This window comes from Clinocottus analis, unplaced genomic scaffold, assembly GCF_023055335.1.
Source record: "Clinocottus analis isolate CAN_PGR_092001 unplaced genomic scaffold, fCliAna1.0.p SCAF_23, whole genome shotgun sequence".
NCBI classification, from domain to species: Eukaryota; Metazoa; Chordata; class Actinopteri; order Perciformes; family Cottidae; genus Clinocottus; species Clinocottus analis.
The window spans coordinates 3212820-3237144 of record NW_027175965.1 but is presented as its reverse complement, the minus strand read 5'-3'; the positions used below and the strand labels follow the sequence as shown (position 1 = coordinate 3237144).

The following is a 24325-nucleotide window of genomic DNA, read 5'->3' as shown; positions in this document are numbered from 1 at the left end:
ACATGGTTTGCGCTCCATAGATATTTTAACTGTGAATGACAATTGTATACTAGATACATTTTTATGTAACTCATCATTCGTTATTACATTAAGGTATAAAGTATTGCAAGGTGTGGTCGACCCATTGGTCCATTTTTGGATGAGCTATGAGTTCGGCTGTCGTCGTCGCTGCCAAGATATAGTGGACTTTTACCACAATCATCTTTACTTCCCTACAAAAGCACATAAAGATGTCATCACGAGCATCTTGAGGCGTCTGTAGAACACTTAGTTTCTCAGGCCGGCTGCACAATACCGCACCAGCGTCACCATCTGGAGAGAGACAGAAAGACTCACTCTGGAGGTCCGTCGGTGTAGTTTGAGCTCCACTTTGTTAATTGATCCCAGGCGCGTGCAATAAATTGGTGCTCCTCTTCAGCGGGTCAGAGAAGACATATTGACTTGATCACGGCGTCGGTCATGGATGATAATTGTTCAGTTAAAGTGTACAGTAATCTGTTCCCTGCGGTAATACAGCCGCTCCGACTGTTAACGTCAGGCTCTGGCTGGAAACACCTGACAGACTGTATATCTGTCTTTCATTTCTGACAAACTCGTGTCTTATTCATCACGTATACTTGATGTGTGACCGACTTCACATGGCAGCAAATCATCTTCTGCTCCTCAACATGATTTGTGTTTTGTCCGATACACGGACGTGTGCACGTATGAATGCTTTGATGATCTACACATTCCAGGATGTCTTCTCTATATTGTTTACAGAATGTTCCACAGCTCCATTGTGTGTTTTTATTTCATTCAGAAGGTATTCATGCATTAGGTTTCATCATCTTCCCTTCCCCAGAGCCCACAGATCATGTGGAAGCGGTTACAAACAAAAAGGCAATAGATGAAGATGAAGGAGAAGAAGAAGAAGACGAAAAAAGTGTTTTTATGAATCAGTCTTCTGCTTAGTGGCAGACCAAATCCTGCAATTACCCTCACAGTATAGTTGGCGTTTAAAACCACAGTCTCTAGACACTCTGTACAGCTGACCAATCACCAGTAAACACAGTGACCTCACAAGACTAAAACCACGATTCAAGATGTCTCATATAAAACGTAATGATTTCTGTTGCGGCTTTATGAAAACATGCTGGACAAAGTCATTGGACAGTTAGACAAGTAACCAATAAGGACTTTGTCTGGTCTAATTGTATGGAAGATCATGAGGTAATCACTATACTAGATACATTTTCAAAACCAATCAACAAAACATGACAAAAATTGCAATTTTTTTACAAAAAGAATTAACAACTGGGCCGACATAAGTCAAATTCTTATGTCAGGTATGATCACATGATCAGTTTTTTTTGTTTGCTTGTGCAAAGACTGTTAACATATTCCACATTATTCAAACAATACATACAACATATGTTCTTTTAGGAACTAAAAAGCCCAATAATCTCAACCCTACCCGTCTTTACTGAGCTCCACTTATTCCTTTTGGTTTCTACTTCCTGTTTAGCCACCTGGTGCTAACAGGTACAAAGAACAGCCAATCAACCACTCTGTAACAGCTGTTGTTTGTATTTCAGTTAACAGAAATTGAGTTTTGGACAAAAGGTACTTGTTTCAAGCCACATATGCTGATGCAAGTGTCAGAACATTTGTTTTGGCAGCCACCTCACCTGGTTTTTCTTTGCTAGTAAACTGGAGAGCAACAGCTGCCATCTTTTCTGTAGGATAATTTGATGGATTTTAGCATTAAATGTTTGCACTTCACCAGACACAGGAAATGGCTCTGTGTTACTTTTATAAAGGAAAACACATGAGGGGACAATGCTTATTGTTAAACACTTTTTACTGTCTACATTGCTTGCTGATATAAAACCCACAACAAGTTTTATTTTGCAACAGCTTACTTTGAGAACTGAGCTGTAAAAAACATTTAGAAGGCTGTAAAAGTAATATAATGGTGCTGAAGTCAGCATAACACAATATTCTAAAATCATTGAGATAAAGGGTAAACATGGAGGAAGTGTTGACTTTGTAATCAACAGGAGCAGATCCTAAAACATGAATAAAATACACAGTTTTTATACAGCTAGCGTAAAGAAAGGTCTAAGTAATATTAACCTTTTTTTATGCAAGCCCATAAGAAAAGAAGCCTATATCCGATCGAACAATATGAGACAAAGAGTACAAATTTGAGAATGCGTTCAGGGCCAGTTGACAGTTTTTGATACTCACACAGACACATGTTGTTCAGTCCCACAAAAAGAGCTGCGGTCTGATACCCAGCCGGAGCACAGAGTCCATGCATGTGTGTCAAGAAAATGTTTCAAAAAAAGTGTTCTGCGATGTCCTGTGGGTCCTCCCCCCTGCAGAGAGAGGGAGCTTTATTTTAACGAGGATCCCTATTTAATCAAAATCAAGTTTGTTGGCCTAAATGCACAAGATACAAGTCTGAAATGTTCTGCCAAAGGCCAAGACACACAAATGTCGACGCACTACCCGACAAAAGCCGACTCGCTGGACCGATTCAACCTCCATCCTCCAAACTGGCGCCTGTGTCGTGTTTCTATCAAACACACCTATTCATTAGGAGGGTAAATTGAATTTAGATTTGCACAAGGTTCCTTTTGTGTCCGTTTTAGTCCCGCTGCTCTGATTGTCAGGTGTGTTTCCCATCAGCGGGCTGGTTGTTGTAGCTTATTACTGATGGACTGACTGATGGTCTCCATTTGTTATTGTGTTATAGAGTCTGTCTGTGGGCTGGTAATGGCCAGATCTGTGTGTAATCAAAGCCATCTCTTCATCTACTCTCTCTCTCTCTCTTTCTCTTTTTCTCTCACAGATTCATTCTGCAGGCTCTCGCTTTCCCCCTTCTTCTTTCCCTCCTTTAAATCTCCTTCTCTTTTTCCTCTGTTGGGATAACTTATAAAAGAATGTGAAAGAGCGACATGTGCGGAGCAGACCTCCGAACAGACAGCCCTCCCCTCCCCTTCCCTCCTCACATACCAGAGAATACTCACCCACTTGCCAGAGAATAGGGAGGGAAAACTTGTTTGAAAGAAAGAAAAAAAAACCTGACTTGGAACTGATCTATATTCACCCATGTGTCATCATTTATTTCCAATGAACGGTTCCTGGAATCAGAATGGGGTGATGAAATTGAAAGTTTTTCTGCTGCTTTGGGGACAGGTGCCTTTTGGTAAAAAAGCGCTGACTTATCGGTGAATAAGGAGCTTTTAAATGGAATAATTGCAAGCAGAGGGGGAAAAGGAAGACCAGGAGCAGCCAGAGAAACTACCGATTTTCATCAGCCACTCACTTTTCTGTTTGAAATCTTCTCTTTTGTTTCTTTCAGTCTCTTACCCCCCCCCCCCCCCCTTCCCCATCCATCTGCCCCTTTAACACTCTTTCATTTGTTCTCATATCGTCTGTCACTTTCACTCTAAACAGTATTTTATGTGTTCAACCCCTACTCATCATACTGCAGGGCCCTGGAACATGTTTTCAATCCTGATTGGATTTTGATTGGCCCTTTTTTTTTTTGCCTGTCCAATGTGAATTAAGCCCAGATGACAGTGACTGTCTACTGAGTATTGTGTGGATCAAATCTGAACATATATCATTCCTACTATTGCAGCAGTCAAATACTCACTAAAACACCAAATGTGGATTATTCCTCGGCTGAAAATAGTCCCAAACATATGCACTATTTCCTCTTTTGATTAAGTACTTATACCAGCTGTCTTAGGAAGATTATAGACCACTTTTTTTTCAAGTTAAACTAGATATGTGTGAGGTGTTTTAAAAGATGTATGATGCAAGTCTTTAGGAAGTCTCTGTAGGAACCAATGGGATTGGAGCCACAAACGGAGGTAGGCAATTTAGAAAATATAAAGAGATGGAGTTCCACATTGTTGTTGCCCTCTGCTGCAGCATACCTGGCAGACTTTACTTCTTGTAAATCCGGACGGGTCACAACATACTTGTCCCATGATCATGCAGCGCATCTCAAGCCATGGTAATGTCATGTCTGTGGCACTCCCGTTGTCTTCCTGACTCCCTATGAATTGACCTCATGATGTTTTCCAGCAGAGTCAAAAACTAAAAAATCCAACTCTTCTTTTTCCTGAAACTGAAATCCCCCTGAGAGTTTGTGAAATGGCAGTAATCCTCATTAGTGCAGTTGTTCTCTCTCCTTTGAAAAACACTCTCTCTCTCTGTCTCTCTCTCTTCGTCCTGTAAAAATATTTTCACTCTGCTAGTGAAACATTAGAAATGAACCGTCAAGCTCGGCACCAAAGGCTCGCTGCCTTCGCCCCCGCTGGGTGAGGCTGACAGGAGCTGGACGGCCTAAGTGTCCTGCAGAAACCCCACATCTCCCACACAACCTCGGTCCAACACATGTTAACCTTTACAGGCCTGATCCTCCTACTGACTTTTTCACATTGTGTGAAATGCAGTATTTCTGCAACTTTTTTTGTCCCAATACCTTATCAAAACCATATGATGTTTACACTGAGTTCAATATTAAAAATCAAGCTTTTACCCGCAGGGTGTGATGGTGCACAAAATCAAACTGTGGGGTCAGTGGATAATTCCTAGTCGAATGCAGTTTCTGCTTATTTACACAAGCACGGAGTGAAATTTGCGTGTGAAGGAGCATTATGGTGGAGCTCAAGCCTTGAAGAAAACAAATGCATGTTTGATTGTTTCCTGAGACTTTGTTTCTATGCTCTTTGTCTAATGACGAATGACAAACAAATAACAAATGATCCACTACAAAAGCTAAACTATCACTTAAGAATTTAGGTTTCACACATGCTCTTTGGAGTATTTGGTCGGTAGGGATACCACCAAGCCCCGCGGAGAAACACCGGGCTCTTGAGCAAATTCTACGTAGTGGCCAAAAGGTTGAATTACAAATTTTGGGTTCGTCATGTGAAGCTATGGGGTCAGGCAGAAACCTCTGGTTCTGAAGAAGGAAACCAATGCAGAAGTGCCTTAATACTTGTATGATGACCACTGACCAGAAGCAGGCGACTCCTATGGTTGCAAAAACAAGTCCAATTGTTTGGAAGTCTATGAGAAAATGACTCTATTTCTCACTTGACGTATTACTTTATTAAACATAGTGAACATTACTGTACGCTCTCAATCTCTAGATCTAAGTCTTCTTCAATGCAGCATGATATTAAAGTAAATTATGGTCCATAAAGCAGAGTATGCTTCCGGGTGGGGCTACCTTGAGACAGACATGTCGCTATCTTACGACTTCTCGACGTCACTTCTCTGCTGTCTAAATATGGTCATTTCCATTCACCAGTTGCAAAAATGCCAGGATGTTGACGGGCGTAATCCAAGATGGCGAAGGCCTAAACAGTGAACTCGAGGTTTCAATACGACAGTCCACAAACCAATGGGTCATGTCACACTCCTTATAAACAATACAAAATTAAAATGTTTTCCCCACATTGGAAAAGAGACATCTGTAATTCCCTTGAATCCATTGAATTTTATTCATACATTCCACTGCTTTTGTGAACCTAAGACCTTCGTAAACTAATTGCCATCACCAAAACAGCTCATCCACATGAGTAAAGCTATGTTTTCCCAAGAGATATGAATAATTTCAAAAATCAAACTTCATTTTTACAGCTTTAGGGCCATTTTACGACTTTACACTTATGACAATGGCACCTCATTATATAGAGAGCTGTGATTGTTCTGCAATTTGTGATGCGACACATGGGTATACATCTCATATGCAAGTGCCTTTAATAGACTTACAAGTAGAGTTAGTAAATGTGGAGGTCATGATGGTGCAGTGTGAAGCTCACACGACTTTCACGTAGGAAAACCAGCCCCTCATGTTCACCCTGGTATTAATAATGACCATCTTTTCCAAACCTTAACCAAGTGTTTTGGTTGCCGACCCTTACCATACTGCACTTTCTATACTTTGGTGATGCGTTGGCGGTGAGCCTAAGCCAGGGGGTTTAGCAGAATTGCCCATTATCTGCATTCTTGTTTGGTGATAAGTTTGGACATAGTTGAAGCGGTCTCTGAGCCCCGGGAGCAAATAAAACTCTTGTTGAACAATGAGGGAAAGTTTAAAAAAGGCCGTGAAGAAAATAGTGGGTGGGAGGAGGGATTAGGGGATTTTCAAGCTGTGGAACGTTGACCTTCTTGGAGATAGCAGGTTTCTGCAAGGCACCGTGGATTGGCAGGTAACTAACAAACCCAGAAGGCTGAGCGTAGCCTGGCTCGGATCACACCGGCCCAGCCCGCGCCAGCCAGTGTTGAGTAATGCTGTTAGTAAATACCAGGACAATTATTGCTAACGAGGGCCTAATTGGAACCAGCTGAACATTTATTGAATTTGTCAGAGAAAGGTAGAGTGGAGATGGCTAATGAAGAGCAGCCGCAGCGCCGGGCCAGGCAGCCAGCAGCAGACTCTGGGGGAACGCGTAATTCACCTGGCAGTGCCACCATGTTTTCCCATGTTTGTGGTTTTTATACTGTTTAATGCAGCAGAGACTTTTGAACAGAAAGCAGTAAGTTAAATGCTAATAAGTCCATTTTACGTGCCAGTCAATATAACAAATCCTCCTTTAAGACAAAGCGCAATTCCTCCGACCGAGCAGTCGATGTCTCCCTCGTTTTCACATTCCATCCAGATGGTTTGTGAACGCTACAATCTGAAGCATTTAAAGGCTTCACACGATTCTAAGCCACCAAAGTGTTGCGCTGATGTCCTGAAGTTCCCTCAGAATAATTACATGTTTGGTTACTTCACACAGAGAGACAATCATGCTCAGCTGTTGTTGGTTACAGTGTGTAACGTGGGAAACTCCGGCAGTGACATAACTACACACAGTCTGTCAGGAAAATACAATTTCTATCTGACAGGAAATTAATGAGTTTCAAGCCAGTGGAAAGAGTCTAAGTAGACACACTCAAGCACTGTATAAGTACAATTTTGAGGTACTTGTACTTTACCTTTATAGTATTTCCATACTATTTTGTGTTACTTAATACTTCTAATTCATAGTATACTTTTTGCTACATGCATCTTCCAGGTATACAGTTATTTTTCAGTTGTTTTACAGAATATGATTTCGACATATGCACAGTTTGTGATACATAATGCACTGCTGTAGATTATTTTTTATCTACAGCAGTGCTGCTGTTATCCAACAGCATGTAAAATGTGCCTCTGCCAGTTGTAACATTAAAATGATGCTAACGTGTTATCAGTGATAATATTCCCAATGAGTATTTGTACTATTGATACTTCAGTAAAACATTTGTTATCCATGTTGCTAATACTTTTGTAAAAGTAGAATACCTTTTATTGCATTACACATAAAATACGTAACATATGTATATGTTTTATTCCCACTGCTTCAAGTGTACCTCAAGTGTCTCTGCTACAAAGGTTTTCTTTAACGTTCCACAAGTTCATATTGTACATGGTGTGTGCAAAACATTCACTGTACATGAAGCTGCACACAACCACAATATTTACATGAACAAAAGATTAAATCACTATGCAAAACACATTCTTCCATGTTAACTTAGATGATGAATTTAATCGAGCTAAGAATTTCAAAGCGTCAAATAGACAGTATCGGATCCCTTTCACTCAAATTTTTTTTTTATTTTAGAGATTCTTTAAAGAACAGGGAAAGACTTTGGTTGTTAGCATCTACTTCTGGTATAAGATTGGACGTTGAATCAGGACACATTGAATGCAAAGGCCAGTCCATCACTGAACATGACCCAGAGGAAGCTGTGTTGTTTTTAATTGGCTCACGTTCTGAAATGAGGTCACCCTCTGCCCAGATCGCTCCATTCTCTTCTTCCTCCTGCCTCCATCATGTCATCCATTTATTCTTTTACCCACCATTTCCCCACAACCCCCTTCCCCTTCCCCTTTGTCTCATTTTACAGTCACTTCTCTTCCTGCGAACTGATGGTTCAGTGCAGCGGCGCCCTCGGGCCCCGCTCTCTGTCCCTTTGATTTCCATCCACAGACAACCGAAAGCAGGACACGCATCCAGTGTATATACAGTATACAGTACATGCACACACACACACGCACACACACACACACACACACACACACACAGACACCAATGTATTATATGTACATATATTGCCGACCGACCCAGTCCATCTATACAAACACCTGCAGAGTGATGCTCAGTGATGTTGACATTCGCTGGTCACGCTGTCCACTGACATTCCCACACAAACATTGAGCAAGTGTGTGTGTGTGTTTCTGTGTGTGTGTGTGTGTGTGTGTGTGTGTGTGTGTGTGTGTGTGTGTGTGTGTGCAGTGCTTCTGTTGGACAAAAAGCCTCAAACATTTAAAAAGTGAATTTCTCCAGGAATACATGAAAGCGGTCCAACAACTCATTTACCAGCCATGTGTTTTTGTAATTACAGGCCAACAGTGAACACATCCTCGGCACATAAACGAACCCATGCACACCTGGGCCTTTTAACGTGCTTGTATAAGTGCAGCCTGGATACATGACCTTTTATTCAGGTCTTACAGGCATCTCTGTGTGATTTCACCCGGTACACCATTTGATTGGGAGGAGGTATACCATAATTGTTTTCTCAGAATCATTTAACTCATACACATATAAAAAACACATATCTGAGAAAATGTTTCATGATTGTTCTCAAGGAATTGTACATTTGTAATATGCACTCCATATTGCAAGGTGTCACGCAAAAGCCACCAATTTGCTGAGCTCGACCATTACTTTATTGTATTTTTCAATAAGTTCTTCAACCTTGAAAAAAGATTGATCCTCCCTTGCAGGGGGCTTATGTAACAGACCTCGCCGTGGTTACATTGTGATATGCTGCCTGCCATATTGTGCTCAGCCGTCTTGACGTTCAAGGGACTGAAACGGGATTCGTCAGCGTTGCGTTCAGCAGCAATGGAGAACACTTTCCTCTGAACCATTGTTGGATCATTTTAATTTCCCAGTGATCATCGTTGTGTCTTGACCTACATGCCGATGGAAGGGGTCCAACGCTTCCTGACACCTGACTGTTCTCTGTAACATCGCCATCTCTTGGACAACTTATGTATTACAGATTCAAGTGACGTGACACAACATTAGCTTTGATTATAAAAACATGTCACAAACAGCGTGTCATTAATGCGCATCTCCCCGTCATGACAGTCGTGTAAGTGTGTGCGCGTGTGTGCATGTGTGTGTGTTTTAGGCTTCCTAAGGCTGTATAAACTCAGGCTTGCACACACAAACATCACAAAGTCTTTACAGTGCCGCTCTGTTTGTCAGCTGAGATTCATTCGCAAAACGTGGCTCTGCCGGACGCAATTTCTTCTGCTTTCTATTTGAGGAAAAAACAACTTTAAAAAATAAATAAATAATAAAAAAAAAGAACCTGTTAACTTTGTTCTAAAGGTCTGTGTTTGCTTTTTCAGACCTGTCTGCTCTCTCTCTCTCTCTCTCTCTCTCTCTCTCTCTCTCTCTCTCTCTCTCTCTCTCTCTCTCTCTCTCTCTCTCTCCCTCTCTCTCTCTCTCTCTCTCCCCTCGTACGGCAAAAATGAATCCAAGCGGAGAGCCAGAAATTCGGGGAGAGATTGGGTTACACTACTTCCCAGAGACAAAAGTGGTCTATGCTGGAGGGTCGGCCATGACAGTTGGCAGTTGGTTCGGTTTTGGGGCGAACCTGATACCATAATTTAGATCTGCCATAAACACACAGAAATGAGACACAGACCTACTCTCCCTCTATAACACAACCATGGGAAAAGTGGACATCTCGTTTGCCAAAGCTCTGCCCCGGCCGTAACACGAAATCCATGCTTTTATGATTTACATGTAACGTGTTCATCATTGCTTACGTACACAAACTGATGGAAAGTATTTGCGCGGCCTTGCCCGCGCTGCCTGCATGTGTTCGGAGCAGCTCGGGAACACGTATTGGGTTCCGCTCTGGAGACGGTTTGGAAATGACTCCGTGTTTAGACGTTCAGATCGTGCCGACTCCCCTCCGGTTTCCTTGTTGTCTTTGAGGCCTGAAGACGAACCGGTTGTCATAATCATTGTTCTCAACTGTTCGGGGTGCTCGCCAGAGAATGTGTGTGTTTCTTGTTCATTACCGAATGTGTATGCACATGTTGATGTCTCCTGATTAGCTCTGGCACCGACGACCGAGCGCGAGGATCGTTGTGGAGGATCAGCTTAGCGGGGTGGTTTCCTGTCCGATCTGCAGAATCCTAGTGTTTCTAGCGCATCGGCCAACAGTCGGCAAACACGTGCAGTGCCCGAAAGATGTTTGATACTGCGGATGCAACTTCTCTGCCAGTTCTGCACGAGGGAAATATTCACCGCTGTCAAGCAGCCAACACCTGAAGCCAGTGCCGAGGTGTGTTCAGATCTACTTCCTCTAACAGACATTAGTTGCTGCAGCTCCAACAAAGTGCTGACCTTTTAAGCACATGTGTTGGTGCTTCTTGGATGAGCATGAACGTCTCCTCGTCAGTACGAAAGAAAAGTTAGAAAATACATGGTGAAGGAAAGAAACTCGATACGACTCCCAAGGTCCATTTAAGTTCGAAACATCCAATCACAGGGCTAACAGAAACCTTTCCTGGATCAGCTGTGCTGACATGTTTTGCTCCTAGAAAGAAAGACAAAAAGGATTTCTCAGAAATAAAGTTTAATTTAAGGACCGTAACCGAGTAAATTAACCAGAAGACATCTGTGTTCGTCACTGTGTGCAACCTGGAATTGTTGACTGGGGTCACTGATGGTGAAGGCTGCCACGGTTCTGCTTTCTGTCAACTCAGCAGTGTCCTTAATTGGGTCAGAAAATCGATACCGTCCAAGTGGCGAGGAGTCAAATGTTCTGCTAATCAACTTTCAAACTTCAATCAAATCCCGGGGAAAAGTCAAATAAACTAAAACAACAATGATGAATTTCTGTCTGTTCTCTCTGTTCGTGATGTGCGTATAAGACTTTTGTTGATTGGCTATTGATCCCAACCAAAGGGGCAGCGATGACTGATTAGAAGATGAGATGGAAAGAAAGAAAATGGTCGCCGCTGATAAATCCTCCCTGAAGGTTCAGCCAAAACTTGTTCATTAGATCTTGCCGTTCATCGTGTGCAGTCATTTTTTTTTGGATCAAATATGAAAACAAGGCAACTCTGACATGACACAAGATGAGTTTCCACATGTGGAGCTTTCTTTCAAATCGAGGTTTCAGATGTTAAACAAATTCAAGAGTTTAAACCAGGAAAATGGAGCAAAATCGATTATGTGCCCACATACTTTTGGTCACATAGAAAAAGTGTTCTCCCTCCCTCTGACTTTCTTTCACTCTCCATAAACTTCTAAATGCTAAATTCCCCCAACGACTCCTCCCTCTGTGACAGATGACTGGCTGTATGATTCATATAGTGGGAGTGGGAGGAGGGATGAAGACAGGAGGAGAAAACTCAATCAGCCGATGTGTGATTAATGATGTGGTCGTCAAGATGGATACTACATGATGTCACCCTCTTTGTTCTGCATTACTGCATTACTGATACATGCGTACAGATGAAATAAGAGCACACACTGTAAATCCAGTGTGCTCTATGTGCTGGAGGTTTCTGATGTTGCTGATAGTGTTTTTGGTATCACCCAACTAAAATGTAAAATAATCTGTCAAAATATTTCACAGCATGCAGGAGATGAGCTAATTTATGAATGCATTATAATTTGGGAAGCATGTTATGTATGTAGAGGTTCAGTTTTGCCCTCCGGTCAGAGCTTTTTTTTGGGGTAAAATAGGTTTTCCCCGGTCTCTATAGATTTCACTTTGTTTTGCCAGCACTTTTGAAACTCATTTCACATTTCAAATGTCTTATTTTGTCCGACCGTCAGTCCAAAAACAACAAAGATGTTCCATTGACATGAGGGAAGAAGCAGTAACTCACTTCATTTTTCATTTTCTTACATTATTATTGTTGCAGCACCAACATTTGGATTTGGATGCACACACACACACACACACACACACACACACACACACACACACACACACACACACACACACACACACACACACACACACACACATTGGCCCCCAGCTGTAAAGCGCCCCCTCACTCCTCTGTTGATCTCAGCTCTCTCGTTACCTTCTCAGCCCCTCCCCTCTTAAGTGCGCTCTGCTTTTATCTTTGTGTTGATTGCCCAACCTCATCAATCCCTGGATGAGGTCATTTCCTGTCTGGCTGACCCCCTCCAGCACTCAAACCTCTGACTGAAGGAGAGGTGGAGACCGGCAGTGCCGTAAAGGAGTGTTGGCTGTCGGATCGAGATCCAGAGAAAGCAGTTTGCTGGCTCCGATTTTAGATTTGTTTTGCCCCTCGTCTTCGTCGTTCACACTCGGATATAAATACAGGGGTGAGATTTCAGCAGCATGTGTGCAGGCATAAGACATTTCATGTAGTACACACACATACAGAAATATGCATATAGACACACAATAAGCCTGGAAATCCTTCTATAAACTTGGACATTAACACAGGCTGCACTGACACCTCGGTGTTGCATTGACAAGCTTTCCTCTTTGGCATCATCATCATCATCAGCAGCAGCAGCAGCAGCAGCAGCTGTGTTTAAGCCCCAGGAGCTGCCTGAGTCCAGGCCCGGCTCTCCTCTCTCCGCCTTCCCTCTCTGGGAGTATCACGCTGCACCATCAACTCGAGCTCCGGGGCTATGGGCCATCGGTCACAGCCCGCGCTCACTTCCGGGGGGTCAGGTGTCTCAGACAGCTCGGGTCAGGAGGGGAAGTGTCGCTGGAACATCTGATCCAAAGAGCGCGCTCTCGCAGTCCCGGAGTCAGTCCGAGGCTTTTTAAAGTCACCCGTCCAGTAAAATTGGACCTGTCCAGCTTGGGTTCCACTTGGCAGAGAGTAATCTTTGTGTATCTAGCGTAACGCACTGTGTGTGATATAAAATACAGTCTTTGTAGCGATGGATGGGCCCCTTCGTTGATTAGCCCCAGAAGGCCTTTCAGTCAGGCAGCAGGGATAAATGACCCGGGCTGCCCTGAATCAGATACTGCAGTTATGACTCCCTGCTCTCCACAAAATACATGACATCAGATGTGGTTTGAACTGAAATAGACCGTTAACTCCATACACGCACCATGGTAGCTGTAACCTTCTGGTCAAGAATAGAAAACTGTGGTTTCCACTGCAGGGCCGAAGAAAAAGGCCAAACCAAAGCCTCATCATATTTATTTTATATGATTCTCCATTTTACACACAGCTGTGTATTGAACCTCAGTTTCTGAGAAGCAGCTGATTTGATATCGCAGCACAGAGTTTGGGAAGCGGTGAAGTACTCATGGGATTCAAAGTCTGGTTTAAATCTTTTCTGATCAGATTTGGTCAGATTTAGATACATTCTTTTAACCGTTATTTAATACAAAAATAACTTTCTCTAGAGCCCTTTACTTGCTGCTCTCATTTCAGATGTTTTAGTCAGTTTCCAGCAGCTGGAGACACAAGCAGGCCAAAGCTTTGTATAGGCAGGATAGCGCACGAGGATCCGAAACACAGGAACTCTAACATGGGTACAGAAATGGATTGTGGGTGAGACCGACTCAGTTACACAGGCTTCTAAAAGTCCACTTAAAAAAACTCTCAAAGCAACATAGTTCTGTACATTGTACATTCTGTACATATTCGACAGGGCAAAATAATCCTCCGAGACATAGAACAAAAGCCACATCGTATCTCGATCAAAAAGGTACCAAATAGGGTCAAGAAACAGAAAGCAATACCCAGAGCTGATCGCTTGCGCAGTGTCGGTGAACAAACGGGATTTACAGTTTGCGAGCAAGAAGCAACAGCATATGAGATGGAGGAACGGAAGAAAAGCCAATGGGCATGGAGGAAACAGCAGAAGAAGAGTTCCATCCAGCGTAATGATGTTTGACATGTGATTAGAGATGCTTTTAGCCGTGGACCTGCTTCCTAACCTCAGTTGCTGTAACTTCAGATTCAAAGGAGGAATGTTCTGGTTTCCACAGAGCATGCAGCAACACAATGAAGACTTTTACCGAGTGGAGAACACTGACTAACAAGTATTCTAACAACTTTCTGTGAACTAAGCTCCAGAACAGTCTGTTTGTGTCTGCTGCCTCCTCCCAAACAATCTTTTTTTAACGGGTTTTTTACAGAACCGCGTGTCAGCCGAGCTGATTTGCCGGCAGGCTTTGGGTTCATATAAATGAGCGCGGCTTTTGATCCTGTGTTATAAAATGGAGTTGGCTCGGGCCCGTGTTTGTCCCCGCTGTGGAGAAGAAGTGGATAATCCACTCCCAGCTCAGGCCTCGCTCCGCAGCCACGGCTGTGGATCAGGACGTCTGGAGTCCGTGTGTTTCTGCGCGCCGTTATAGAGATTCCGATCCTGTTTTTGCTCCATGCCTCTCGCTTTCTTTGCGTCATTAAAGCAAAACGATGGCGCTCCGAGTCAATACCCATGGAGACGCAGAGAGGGCTGCAGTAACGGGGTTTTTTCAACCGTGTGACCGGCTCCTTCCCGCTGAAACCGCCGCCGCAGGCTGCATGCAGCACACTCGCCTTGACCTCGTCTTGATGTGCAACACTTGGTTTAATCCTCGCTATGCAGTTTGTGTGCTATGCTTTTTTCACGGTATTAAATTCATTTGAAAGAGTTAGTAAATGAGCGTAACGTCTGGAAATGAAGCATAGTCAGGTATTTTTGGAGTGTTTTTGTCGTTTTTGTTTTTGTTTTTTTTTGTTGTACTTTGTGTTTTAAGTTGGCAGACAAGCTGGAAAAGGTAATGAAAGGCTTCCGTACCGAAACCCTCCTCCCGTCCATCATTTTTCCAAAAAAACCTGGCACTAAGCTGCAGACTCCCCACCAATAGACCCTCCACGGCCACCATCCTTCACTCGCATACAGCTGCTGCCACCACATCTGGTAATGATTTATTACCAAAACCAAAGAGTGAAGGTAAAGTGAGACGAAGCAGATGAAGTCTGCGTTCAGATAGCCTCCACCACCTGTGACGTCTTCAGCTGTCACACCCGGAGATCGATCAAAGTCTCCTGAGATTCTTTGGACTTTTCTGACTTCCCATTAGACTTGAAAGCTACTTATTAGCTCTGATGTGTTTTGTAGACTTGCGGTTTGAACTAATAGAGCATCCTGGGAAAGATGACTTGCACATTGTTTAGTTTTGCGGCTTCTTTTTTCATATTCTTTTCATACTTTTTCCTTCATTCTCCTTTCTGTTCAGATAAGATCCATCAAGATACCATCATAAACACAAAGAGAGGTTGAGATTTGTCTTTATTTGTAATATCTCGTTTTATTACACATTCAGACTTAAAACACAGCGACAATTCACTATTCAAATGTTCTGCTGTGTATACTGTACAACATCTGGTTTGAGTGAATCTCCTTCAATGCAACCGTTTCTTGCATTGGAAGGAGCTTTAATGCTTTCTTCACTTGGTCAGGTCATAGGTCGCTTGTTGAGAATATTGTGTGTGTGTGTGTGTGTGTAACTGCGTAAGTGTGTGCATGCATCTCTGTGACCTCAGTGACGTTCCACGTCTTCTCTCACACACTAAGAGACCCATTAGACCCATTAGCCTCACAGGTTTGAAAAGAGACCGTAAATTTGGACTCTTGTTTCTGCTCTGGCTTATGAATCGTTCCTCTCTTGATTTGCACGAATGGTCACATTGTGGAAAACCAGGAAGCGTTAAACAGCCAACATGAAGCTAAAGCGTGAAATGCAGTTCAGCTGAACGGAGACCGTACAGACGGCTGCAGAGATCGAAATGAGAGAGTGTCTGCTGCGCTGCGTGCGGCTTTCTAATTTTATTTTATTTCAACTTTACTTAATATTCTGCATTGCACCGTGAGCCCTAGATTATTTTGTGCGTCTCGCTTTAACCGTGCATGAAGTATAATTGTCGTCAGTCCAGACTGATGCTCGCTTGTAGTTCATCGCATGACTTTGTTTTTTGGTCGGGCCTCTCGCCGCTCAGCAGAGACAGACAGTCTTTACATTTTCTGCTTGATTCCTTTTCCTCGTAAATAAATCTGAAACTCTGAGCTTTTGTTTTCTCTGAACGTCAGCACAACTGTTTTGTTCTGTCATTAAAAGCCTCGAGGTATGAGGAGAACTGATTATTCCCCGCAAAATGAAATGGAAATAAATACAGTTCCATCTCAGAAAAACACATTTTACACACTTGTTCAAAGTGGCTCGATGTATTTCGTTTTGGTTAACAGTGTGAGAACAGTAGCACGTGGCCTCCCCTCCCTCATTAATCTATTTCATGGGTGAAGTGTAATGTGATCTGTTGCAGGGACTTTGGCATCGACTGTGATTTTATTATGAACATTTGTAATGAATCTACAGTTATATGGAACCAGTGTGTGTGGTCATTGTGGCTCACAGTCTCTCACTAATAACAGCAGTGTGACCTCTCAAGTCAGTAACCAGCTGTCTGAGTGATGTAATGCTGTTTCAAATTATCACACTCCATCTTATTGTTTTAAATGGAGAAGAAACAGCTCTGTGCTGTGTTGTATTTTGCCGTTTTTGTTAAAGTAGGTGAAAACACAAATGAGCCCACCTATAGTTTTCATTAAAATATAACTATTGGTTGGCTCACTCTCGTGTGTGTGAAGTGGCTCAGTAAAATGCGTCATTGCAGGTTTGAACACAAAGTGACCTTCAGATTTCACCTTTGAGTCTAAAAATCTGTTTATTCAGCCTAAAAAGTGTTCGGAAAGCAGACGATATTTTCCTCTTGATATCTCTCTCCTTTTTCTGTAAGCGCAAATCTGTTAATCCGGTCAAAACGTTCTCAGCCAGCATCTTCCCTCTGCTCGCTCTATTCAAAGTGGACTCGTGTCTTGTCCTTTCATGCAATTGCTCCCAAGTCTCAAGCTGACTTTGTGTATAGTCTAAAAAACACCTTTCGACCTTCGTCGGGTACCGGATGTTGTTCCACCGAAACATTGTTATCGGGGTGAGAATGGTGGCCGGAAAGTGAGCAGGACGTTCCTTCTGAGACGAAGTTGCCAGTTACTGTGAGCGAGCTGGTCTCTGAACAGACTCGATGATGTCAGCGCGCAACTTCCCATGAACGACAAAATGCAACGTCTACATTTCTCCTCACGTACGGATTAAACTAACAAGACCAGAATGCGTTGTGACGGAGCAAAGCCGTAGCTGTTTCCCCCCTGCTGTCCAGTCCTTTATGCTAAGCTAGGCTAACCACATTCGGACTCCGGCTCTGTGCCAAACATACAGTCATTAGTCGATCTTCACACCTCACTCTCGTTAAAAGAAGCATGTAAATAAGCTGACCCGGTGGATGAATTCAAAATGTCTCAGCTGATGTGATTATAATAAACCAGGCTTCAGCCTCCACGTTTTATCTGGCTCCCTTCTTTCTGTCCACCCTTTTTAATTAGCTCCCGGGGATATTTTTAGTGGCTCTCTCTTGATGAGTTAATTAGGTTTACAAATTCAGATTTTCAACCACCATGTCTAGCGTGGACCGTGGCAGCACAATAAACACAATCAGACGTTCCCCCTGCAGAATTGCATTAAGGGTTTGGCACCGCCAGAGAGCGGGGCTGGAAAATGTCGAGCTAGCTGGCATCAAGGAGCTCCTGTTACCGGTAAAGGGGGAAAACTCCCCGCGCTCTGCCAATCCAACACACACACACACACACACACACACACGTGCAAGCTCCCAATTACACTCCTATTCCTGTGGAGATGGTTTTTTGAACCTCTCTCGGCACACAGATGAAGCAGAGGGTAGGGGTTAGTAAACTGCCATGGAAACAAAACAGCCTTCAAATGATGCATGCAAAGGCTGAGGACCGGGCTCGTGGAAAAATATCTGCTGTGGATCCTCCCTTGTTGTACGTTTTTATTTAAGGTCGTCGACCTTTCTGCATCTAACATCCGGGGTCCGAGTTTGTTCCCGAATAATAAACAGATTGGTAAAGTGTGGTAGAAGTTTGAGCATCAGGAGCCTGGAAAAATGCTCTCATGATGCCCCCTCACCCTCCACCTCCTCCTCCTCCCCATCTCTAATATTGGATTATGCTAAAATGCTGGAAAAGTCCCACAGAATTAGTATGATTGCATTTCACGGGCATGATGTGTTCTAATAAATTCAGTCTTTCCTCGCCGAGCTTGACCTCTGGATGAGCGGCTGCGGTCGGCGTCTCTCTTCCAACTCTCGTCGTCATGACTTGTGTGCCTGTGTGTGTGTGTGTGTGTGTGTGTGTGTGTGTGTGTGTGTGTGCCTGTGTGTGCGTGTCCACTTCAATCATTTATCGCTTTTTGCAACATGTATCCCAAAGGAGACGACAACCCGGAGATCTTTTGGACGAATTATCGTGGTTTTGTGTTTTCCGACTCTGTCGACTTGAGACTGATATAAAGTGTTGTCATCGGCAATATATTTGTGCGTCAGTCTCTCCAGACGATTATTGGTTATTGACAAATCGCTCTGGCTCATGTGTCCAGAAGTCAGACAGTGTTGCTCCTTCACGGGGCCTCTGAGGACTCTTTAAGTGTGTCTGAAGGTGAAACTTGGACCTTCGGATGCGGCCAAAAGTATGTGGACGTCTGAACGTTGCCGTGCACAGTTTGTCTGGTTTGTCCCCAGCGGGGCCGGACGGGGTTGAGGCCTCCGAAATGTCCACATTCAAATGCACTCGAGGCTGCAGACAAATAAGGAACTATTCTCTTTGAGTTTGAACATTTACAAATCTTGTCTGTGTTTGATGCGAGGCCATCGGGTGCACCCAGGGGTGCAGCCTGTTAATGGATTCCTTAAATATGCAACTAGAAAGTAAAAATCTGTTAAGAGTAAAATACAAATATACCACACGACAACAGTGCTGATACAGTCGAGAAAAGATCATCAAAGATTTGATGTTTAAATGGATAATTAATTTAATGGAACACCCTTTTCTTTTTTCTATAAGTTTCTAGCCTAGTATATGTACATAATATGTATATAGAATATGTCATAAATTATTGGAAAAAAAAACATATATTTTGCAAACTACATTATACATTTATCACTTTATTATACCTTCAAAGCTTTTTTCCATCAATACAACGGCAGTCTGTTGAGTTTAAATATACTCTCTGAACATGTGAACAGCCGTGTGCTGAAGCTGAAACAGGATGTTGAAATAAAAAGAAAAGCTTCACCCAGTGCTGATGTCACACCCAGATCCCGAGGTAATCCGTCTGTTTTCACTGTGTGAAGGCTTCAGTGGAGCCGTTATTATTAGACACAAATCCACACTTTCACACCGTTGTTCCCATACAAGCCATCGATTTATTTGTTCAGAATTTTAAAAGGCTCAAATTGCTTACAGTCTGTACAACTGTGGGACTAAATGAAATAGAAAGGAAAATGAAGGCTATCGTTGCCTTATTGACGGATGTGGGCCCTACGAGAAACAGATGTGTGGTTGTTTTATGCAGAACTCCAGCCATCCTTTTGTGGTCTATATCAGTGTTACACAAAAAGGAGGTTTTATAATAAACACTCGAAGACTCTTGTTGCACATAACGGACAGGGGGAACGTCCGCAAAGCGCACAATAACCAGAGGCACGTGCGTTGACGCAGTATCTTCTTTGTATCAACTGTCAAACTATTTCACAATCAAACTGTCTGTGTATGCTTTCTCTTCTATCTGAACGTAGCTCTGGTGTGCATGCGTGTGCAGAATGTGAATACATGTGTTACCACATTCAGCCATGAGCTTGTTTGCACGTGTGTGTGTGTGTGTGTGTGTGTGTGTGTGTGTGTATAGCTGTAATCTGCCGTCAGTCAGTCTCGTACTGTGTGCCAGCTCGTTGGACGTCCCTGCATGTGTGTGATCAGCAATGTCTCACCGCTTCAGCATTCCTCAGTGACAGCCGCAGGGCAAAGGCTTCTGTAAATAGCCGTTGGATCTGCAGGCACGTTGGGACTCTCTGAGCTCAGGTAGAGCGTAAGCGCCTCCCTGTGGTCACACATGAGGCGTTCACAAGCTATAGGATCGTACCTGGGAGTTTAGAGCGGCCTCTTTTTTTTTTTGTTGCATTGAATTGGCTTTTTTTTCTGCGTGGATGAGGTCATGAGGGATCTGACCTGCAGGGTTTCTAACTTTCATATGTTTGGATGTGTGATGGAGCGTCGGTGCCTTTTCTTCTGCTTCCTTGAGCTCATTTGCCAGCGAGTTTAGTTTCGGTCTTCTGCAGTTGAGAAGAAGTCGAGACGTTTAGGTTCAAAATGACAACGATAAGTTAGAAAATGAAAAGTTTTTCAGATATCTTGGTTACTTGAAAGCATTGTGTTACCATCATTTCAAGGACTGTACATCAGTGTGCAGGTAGAATCATCATCGTAATGAAATACATTCATCTAAAAGCTGTGGAAACAAACAATGGTTATTTAAACGTAACAATGTGAATCGCCAACTCAAAGTACGACTGAGTGGAACAAAAGGAGACGTCGGCATCCCATAAGTCCTGAAGCTCGGGCTTCTTTCAGTCCGTTTTCTCTGAACTCTTTATGAATTATCCATCCCATCTTTCTTTTGTCATATTACTTTTTCCATCAAGGTCAAAAGATGGTGGTGGAAGGGAATGAGGGCCTATATTTGAGGGACCTTTTGGATTCTTTCACCCCTGCATTCTCCTTGCTGTCACACTAACTTTATTTTAGTGGTCACACTCGGCCCATAGAGGCTTCTCTTCAGGCAAACTGGTCCCAGTTGTCCTGTAGGCCTCGATGGCGTCATATAATTAGACCAGCTCCAGCTCAGCTCGCCTCTCTGTTGCTGTGAGCTTTTAATAGCTTTAATCCATCCACTGCTATTCTGTAGTAGGAGATCTTTCACACAAAAAACGCTCGCACGTCTTTCTCAATATTTGGTCATATCATCAATATAAGTCAAACTTGCCAGCTACCTCTCCTGTCATTGGTGGAGGACGTACTACTACGCCTCAGGTCAAAGTCACAGAACTCCAGAGTAAAAACATGCAAAAGTGCCGTCAAAGTCCTCCAACATGAACAACAACCCAGATCTTTTATCTGTGCCTTCCAAAACCGCTGCAAAAAGATTAATATGACCGTTTTTTTAATTATTTCTTTTTGTTTTATCTATCTAACCTCCCTGTGTTTAAGGTTTGGTAAAGCTTAGGCAAATAAAAACGTCTCGGTTAAGATCAGGGATAAATGATGGTCATGGTTAAAAGAAACCAGCGTTGACTCTAGCTGGGAGACGGGATGGAAACAGCTGTGTGCAGTTCCCTACGAGGTTTTGCGGCGGGATAACACCACACTTCATCTTCTTTTACCTTTCGGACGGGTGTTTTTGGTTTGTGTATCAATGTGTATGAACAAAAGACCAATGCAGTCCTTCTCTGTGACGAAGACAGCCTCTATTGATCTCACGTCGACCATTAAATAAAGGTCAAAAGGAAGAAGGGAAGTCTCCCACGGATTTGCAAGCCAGAATGTGAAGAGGCTCCTCCAGCAGCTCAACACTTTTATCAACAAAGACACACACACACACACACACACACACACACTCACACACACACTCCTGCCTCAGATTCTTGGCATGACTTCCTCATGGTTAAAAAAAGAAATATCCCCTCGCCCCCCTCCCAGAGTCCCCTCCTGTCTGCCTGCGTGCCATCCCTGAAGCCCTACAAATCCAAACTGAACGGAGCGCACGTCCACTTAATGGAGGATAGTTTGTTTCTTCAGCGAGACGTTGCGCTTCCCCTTCAGCCCTGTCGTTTCACATACTACGCGGCACTGAATGGGGGGCTGCGATGCCCCCTACAGCGCAGCCGCCTGCCTCCATGGCTAACTCTGCTTTCCCCGGTTGCCGCACTATCTCGCAGCACCTGAACGACCTGAAGAAGGAGAACTTCAGCCTGAAGCTCAGGATCTACTTCCTGGAGGAGAAGATCCAGCAGAAGTTTGAGGAGAGCGGCGATGGCGTGCACAAGAGGGTGAGTGAGAATGATGCATGTGTGTGTGTGTGTGGGGGGGGGGGGAGTTATATCTAAATGAACTGCATGCTCTGGAGGCTCTCCTGTAGGTTCCAGCTCTGCAGTGCAGTCAGCCCGCTTGTTTCCAGAGCGGCAGGTTTGTGTTTGACAGTTATTAACACTGACAGCCGGTCTCCGGGTGCTCTGCAACAGTTCAAACATACAGTCAGTCACACATTTCTGCCTGTGAGACGACGGTTTGTCTCGGTGCTGTCAGGAAGCCAACAGGTACTAAGGCCTCTCGGGCACCCCAAATGAACAGAACGTGTGAACGCTCTTTGGTTTTTGTCCACTGAACTCGAAAATTGTATTGATCATCTTATAACAAGAAAGCATTGTGAGACGCATCTGTTGGCTTACATCCACAGCGATATCCAAATAGTTCATCCATACGCCATCACGGGCGACCAGCGCAGCTCCTGTTGTCCTTTGTGGACTGTGAGCGTCGTTTTATTAGAACGCGTCTTCTCATTTTACAGCAGGCTTGGTCAAAGTCCGACTAGTCTCTTCCAGGGCTTCATCAATGAAAATTGCAGATGCGTGAAAGCTCCTCTGTATGTGATTCGTTGGCAGTATGATCTCATTCTGAGCGTCCCTTGACCCGGAAGAGACGCTAAGAGGGCTGGATCGCGTTTTATTGAGGAAAGGAAACGTGATGACGTTGTGACGCGTGACATGAAGCTTTTATTTATTTATGTTTTTCCAAAGAAATACAAATTCTGTGTTTTCTCAGTGAAAATTGGTAGAAGCGTGGAACAATGAGCTGTTTTGCGGCAGATGAAGGGCAGCACATCTAAATGTCAGCTCAGTGCTTGCTTCTACTTCCCCTGACTGACTGTCTGACCTGTTTTCTGCCGACTGTAGACCCAATGACCTACATTATGTTCGCCCGAGAACCCTGAGGCCCGCTGTTTGCATGCATGCACTGCCCGAGTTTAATTCCTCTCGCATCTATACTGTAGAAGCAGCAACACTTGCGTTGTGTGGCAGCGTGTCAGTAATAAGACCTGCTGCACACAGACATGAAGTCCCCTCCTCTGACAGATTGATGTACAGGAAAAATAAATCTCCAGTGCGAGCAGATACCTGCACGTGAGCGGACCGACTACCGGTTGAGTCCAGTTTGTTGCCGCGTTGGGAGCCAAGAGTTAAAAGCGGAGGTGTTGCCGGGTGCGGGGGAGTCGTTGATGTTACAGTGGGGTCGGGGGCTCCATTGGAGACGGATACAGCAGGTGCTCATATCCCGACCAGCTATTTATAGTGGCGCAGAGCTCCCTGAAACACAAGTCAGCATGTGCAGCTTGGGAAGCCCATTCAGTGTGTCTCTCTGCAGCATTGAGCAGGAAAAAGGTTTAATTTGGAGTTGGATAACATAAGAGATATGTTTGCTTTGGTTTTGCATGACAAGAAAACAAAAAACATACATGTTGTTGCCTATAAAAGCTATAAACCGTTACTGGAGCTGCGTTAAGGTGCACTGGCTTGATCATATCAGCTAATAGAGACATATTCTCTCTGTGGCCTTGGAATGAAATATCAAAACTGTGATATTACACCAGCCATGACCTGGATTTATTGCAATATCTAGTCACTTTGAAATGGCATTAAGACTACATGTGTGGTTAATTTTGTTCTGGATGAAACAACAACTGACCATTAAACATCTCTGATGTGGTTTTCACTCCATACTGGCTCTGTAATCCTGGTTTCAAGGTCAAGAAAATCCCATATCTGAACTACAATGTGCTGTAAAATACACTTTGACTTAATTCCACTGATACAATCCCTGACTTACTCTTCTTCATCGCAGGTTCCTTATTGTTTTTTTTTTATTGATTCTCTTTCCCAGAACATCGAGTTAAAGGTTGAAGTGGAGAGCCTGAAAAACGAGCTTGAGGAGAAACAACAGCTTCTGGAAGAAGCTCTGTGAGTATTTGACTTCATGACTCAGCTACCATGATGGTGTTAGTTTGAGAATCGCCGGGGCTTGAACCTGCAAATGTATCCAACAAATCACTCACTCGTGGTATATTGCATGTCTAGGACAGTCTGCTTGTGCTGCACAGATTTGTTGAAACGTGAGAGAGAAGTACAGAAACACTCTTTTCATCGCTAGTTTTATTTTATTTCCCATGAGTCCATCTGTACATCAGAGCCCGAGTGGCCTCTCATCACACGCGAGCCCACTGGCCC

At 43.6% G+C, this 24325-nt stretch overlaps 1 protein-coding gene across 1 annotated transcript in view; it reads left to right on the top strand.

The window, feature by feature from the left end:
- The window catches only part of pde4dip (phosphodiesterase 4D interacting protein), a 71571-nt gene that overhangs the window by 13915 nt on the left and 33331 nt on the right, over positions 1 to 24325 (top strand). The window contains exons 4-5 of the mRNA XM_068589495.1: positions 21983 to 22093; positions 23982 to 24058. Of these exons, the coding sequence (XP_068445596.1) occupies positions 21983 to 22093; positions 23982 to 24058 (188 nt within the window). The remainder of the gene's footprint in view (positions 1 to 21982; positions 22094 to 23981; positions 24059 to 24325) is intronic.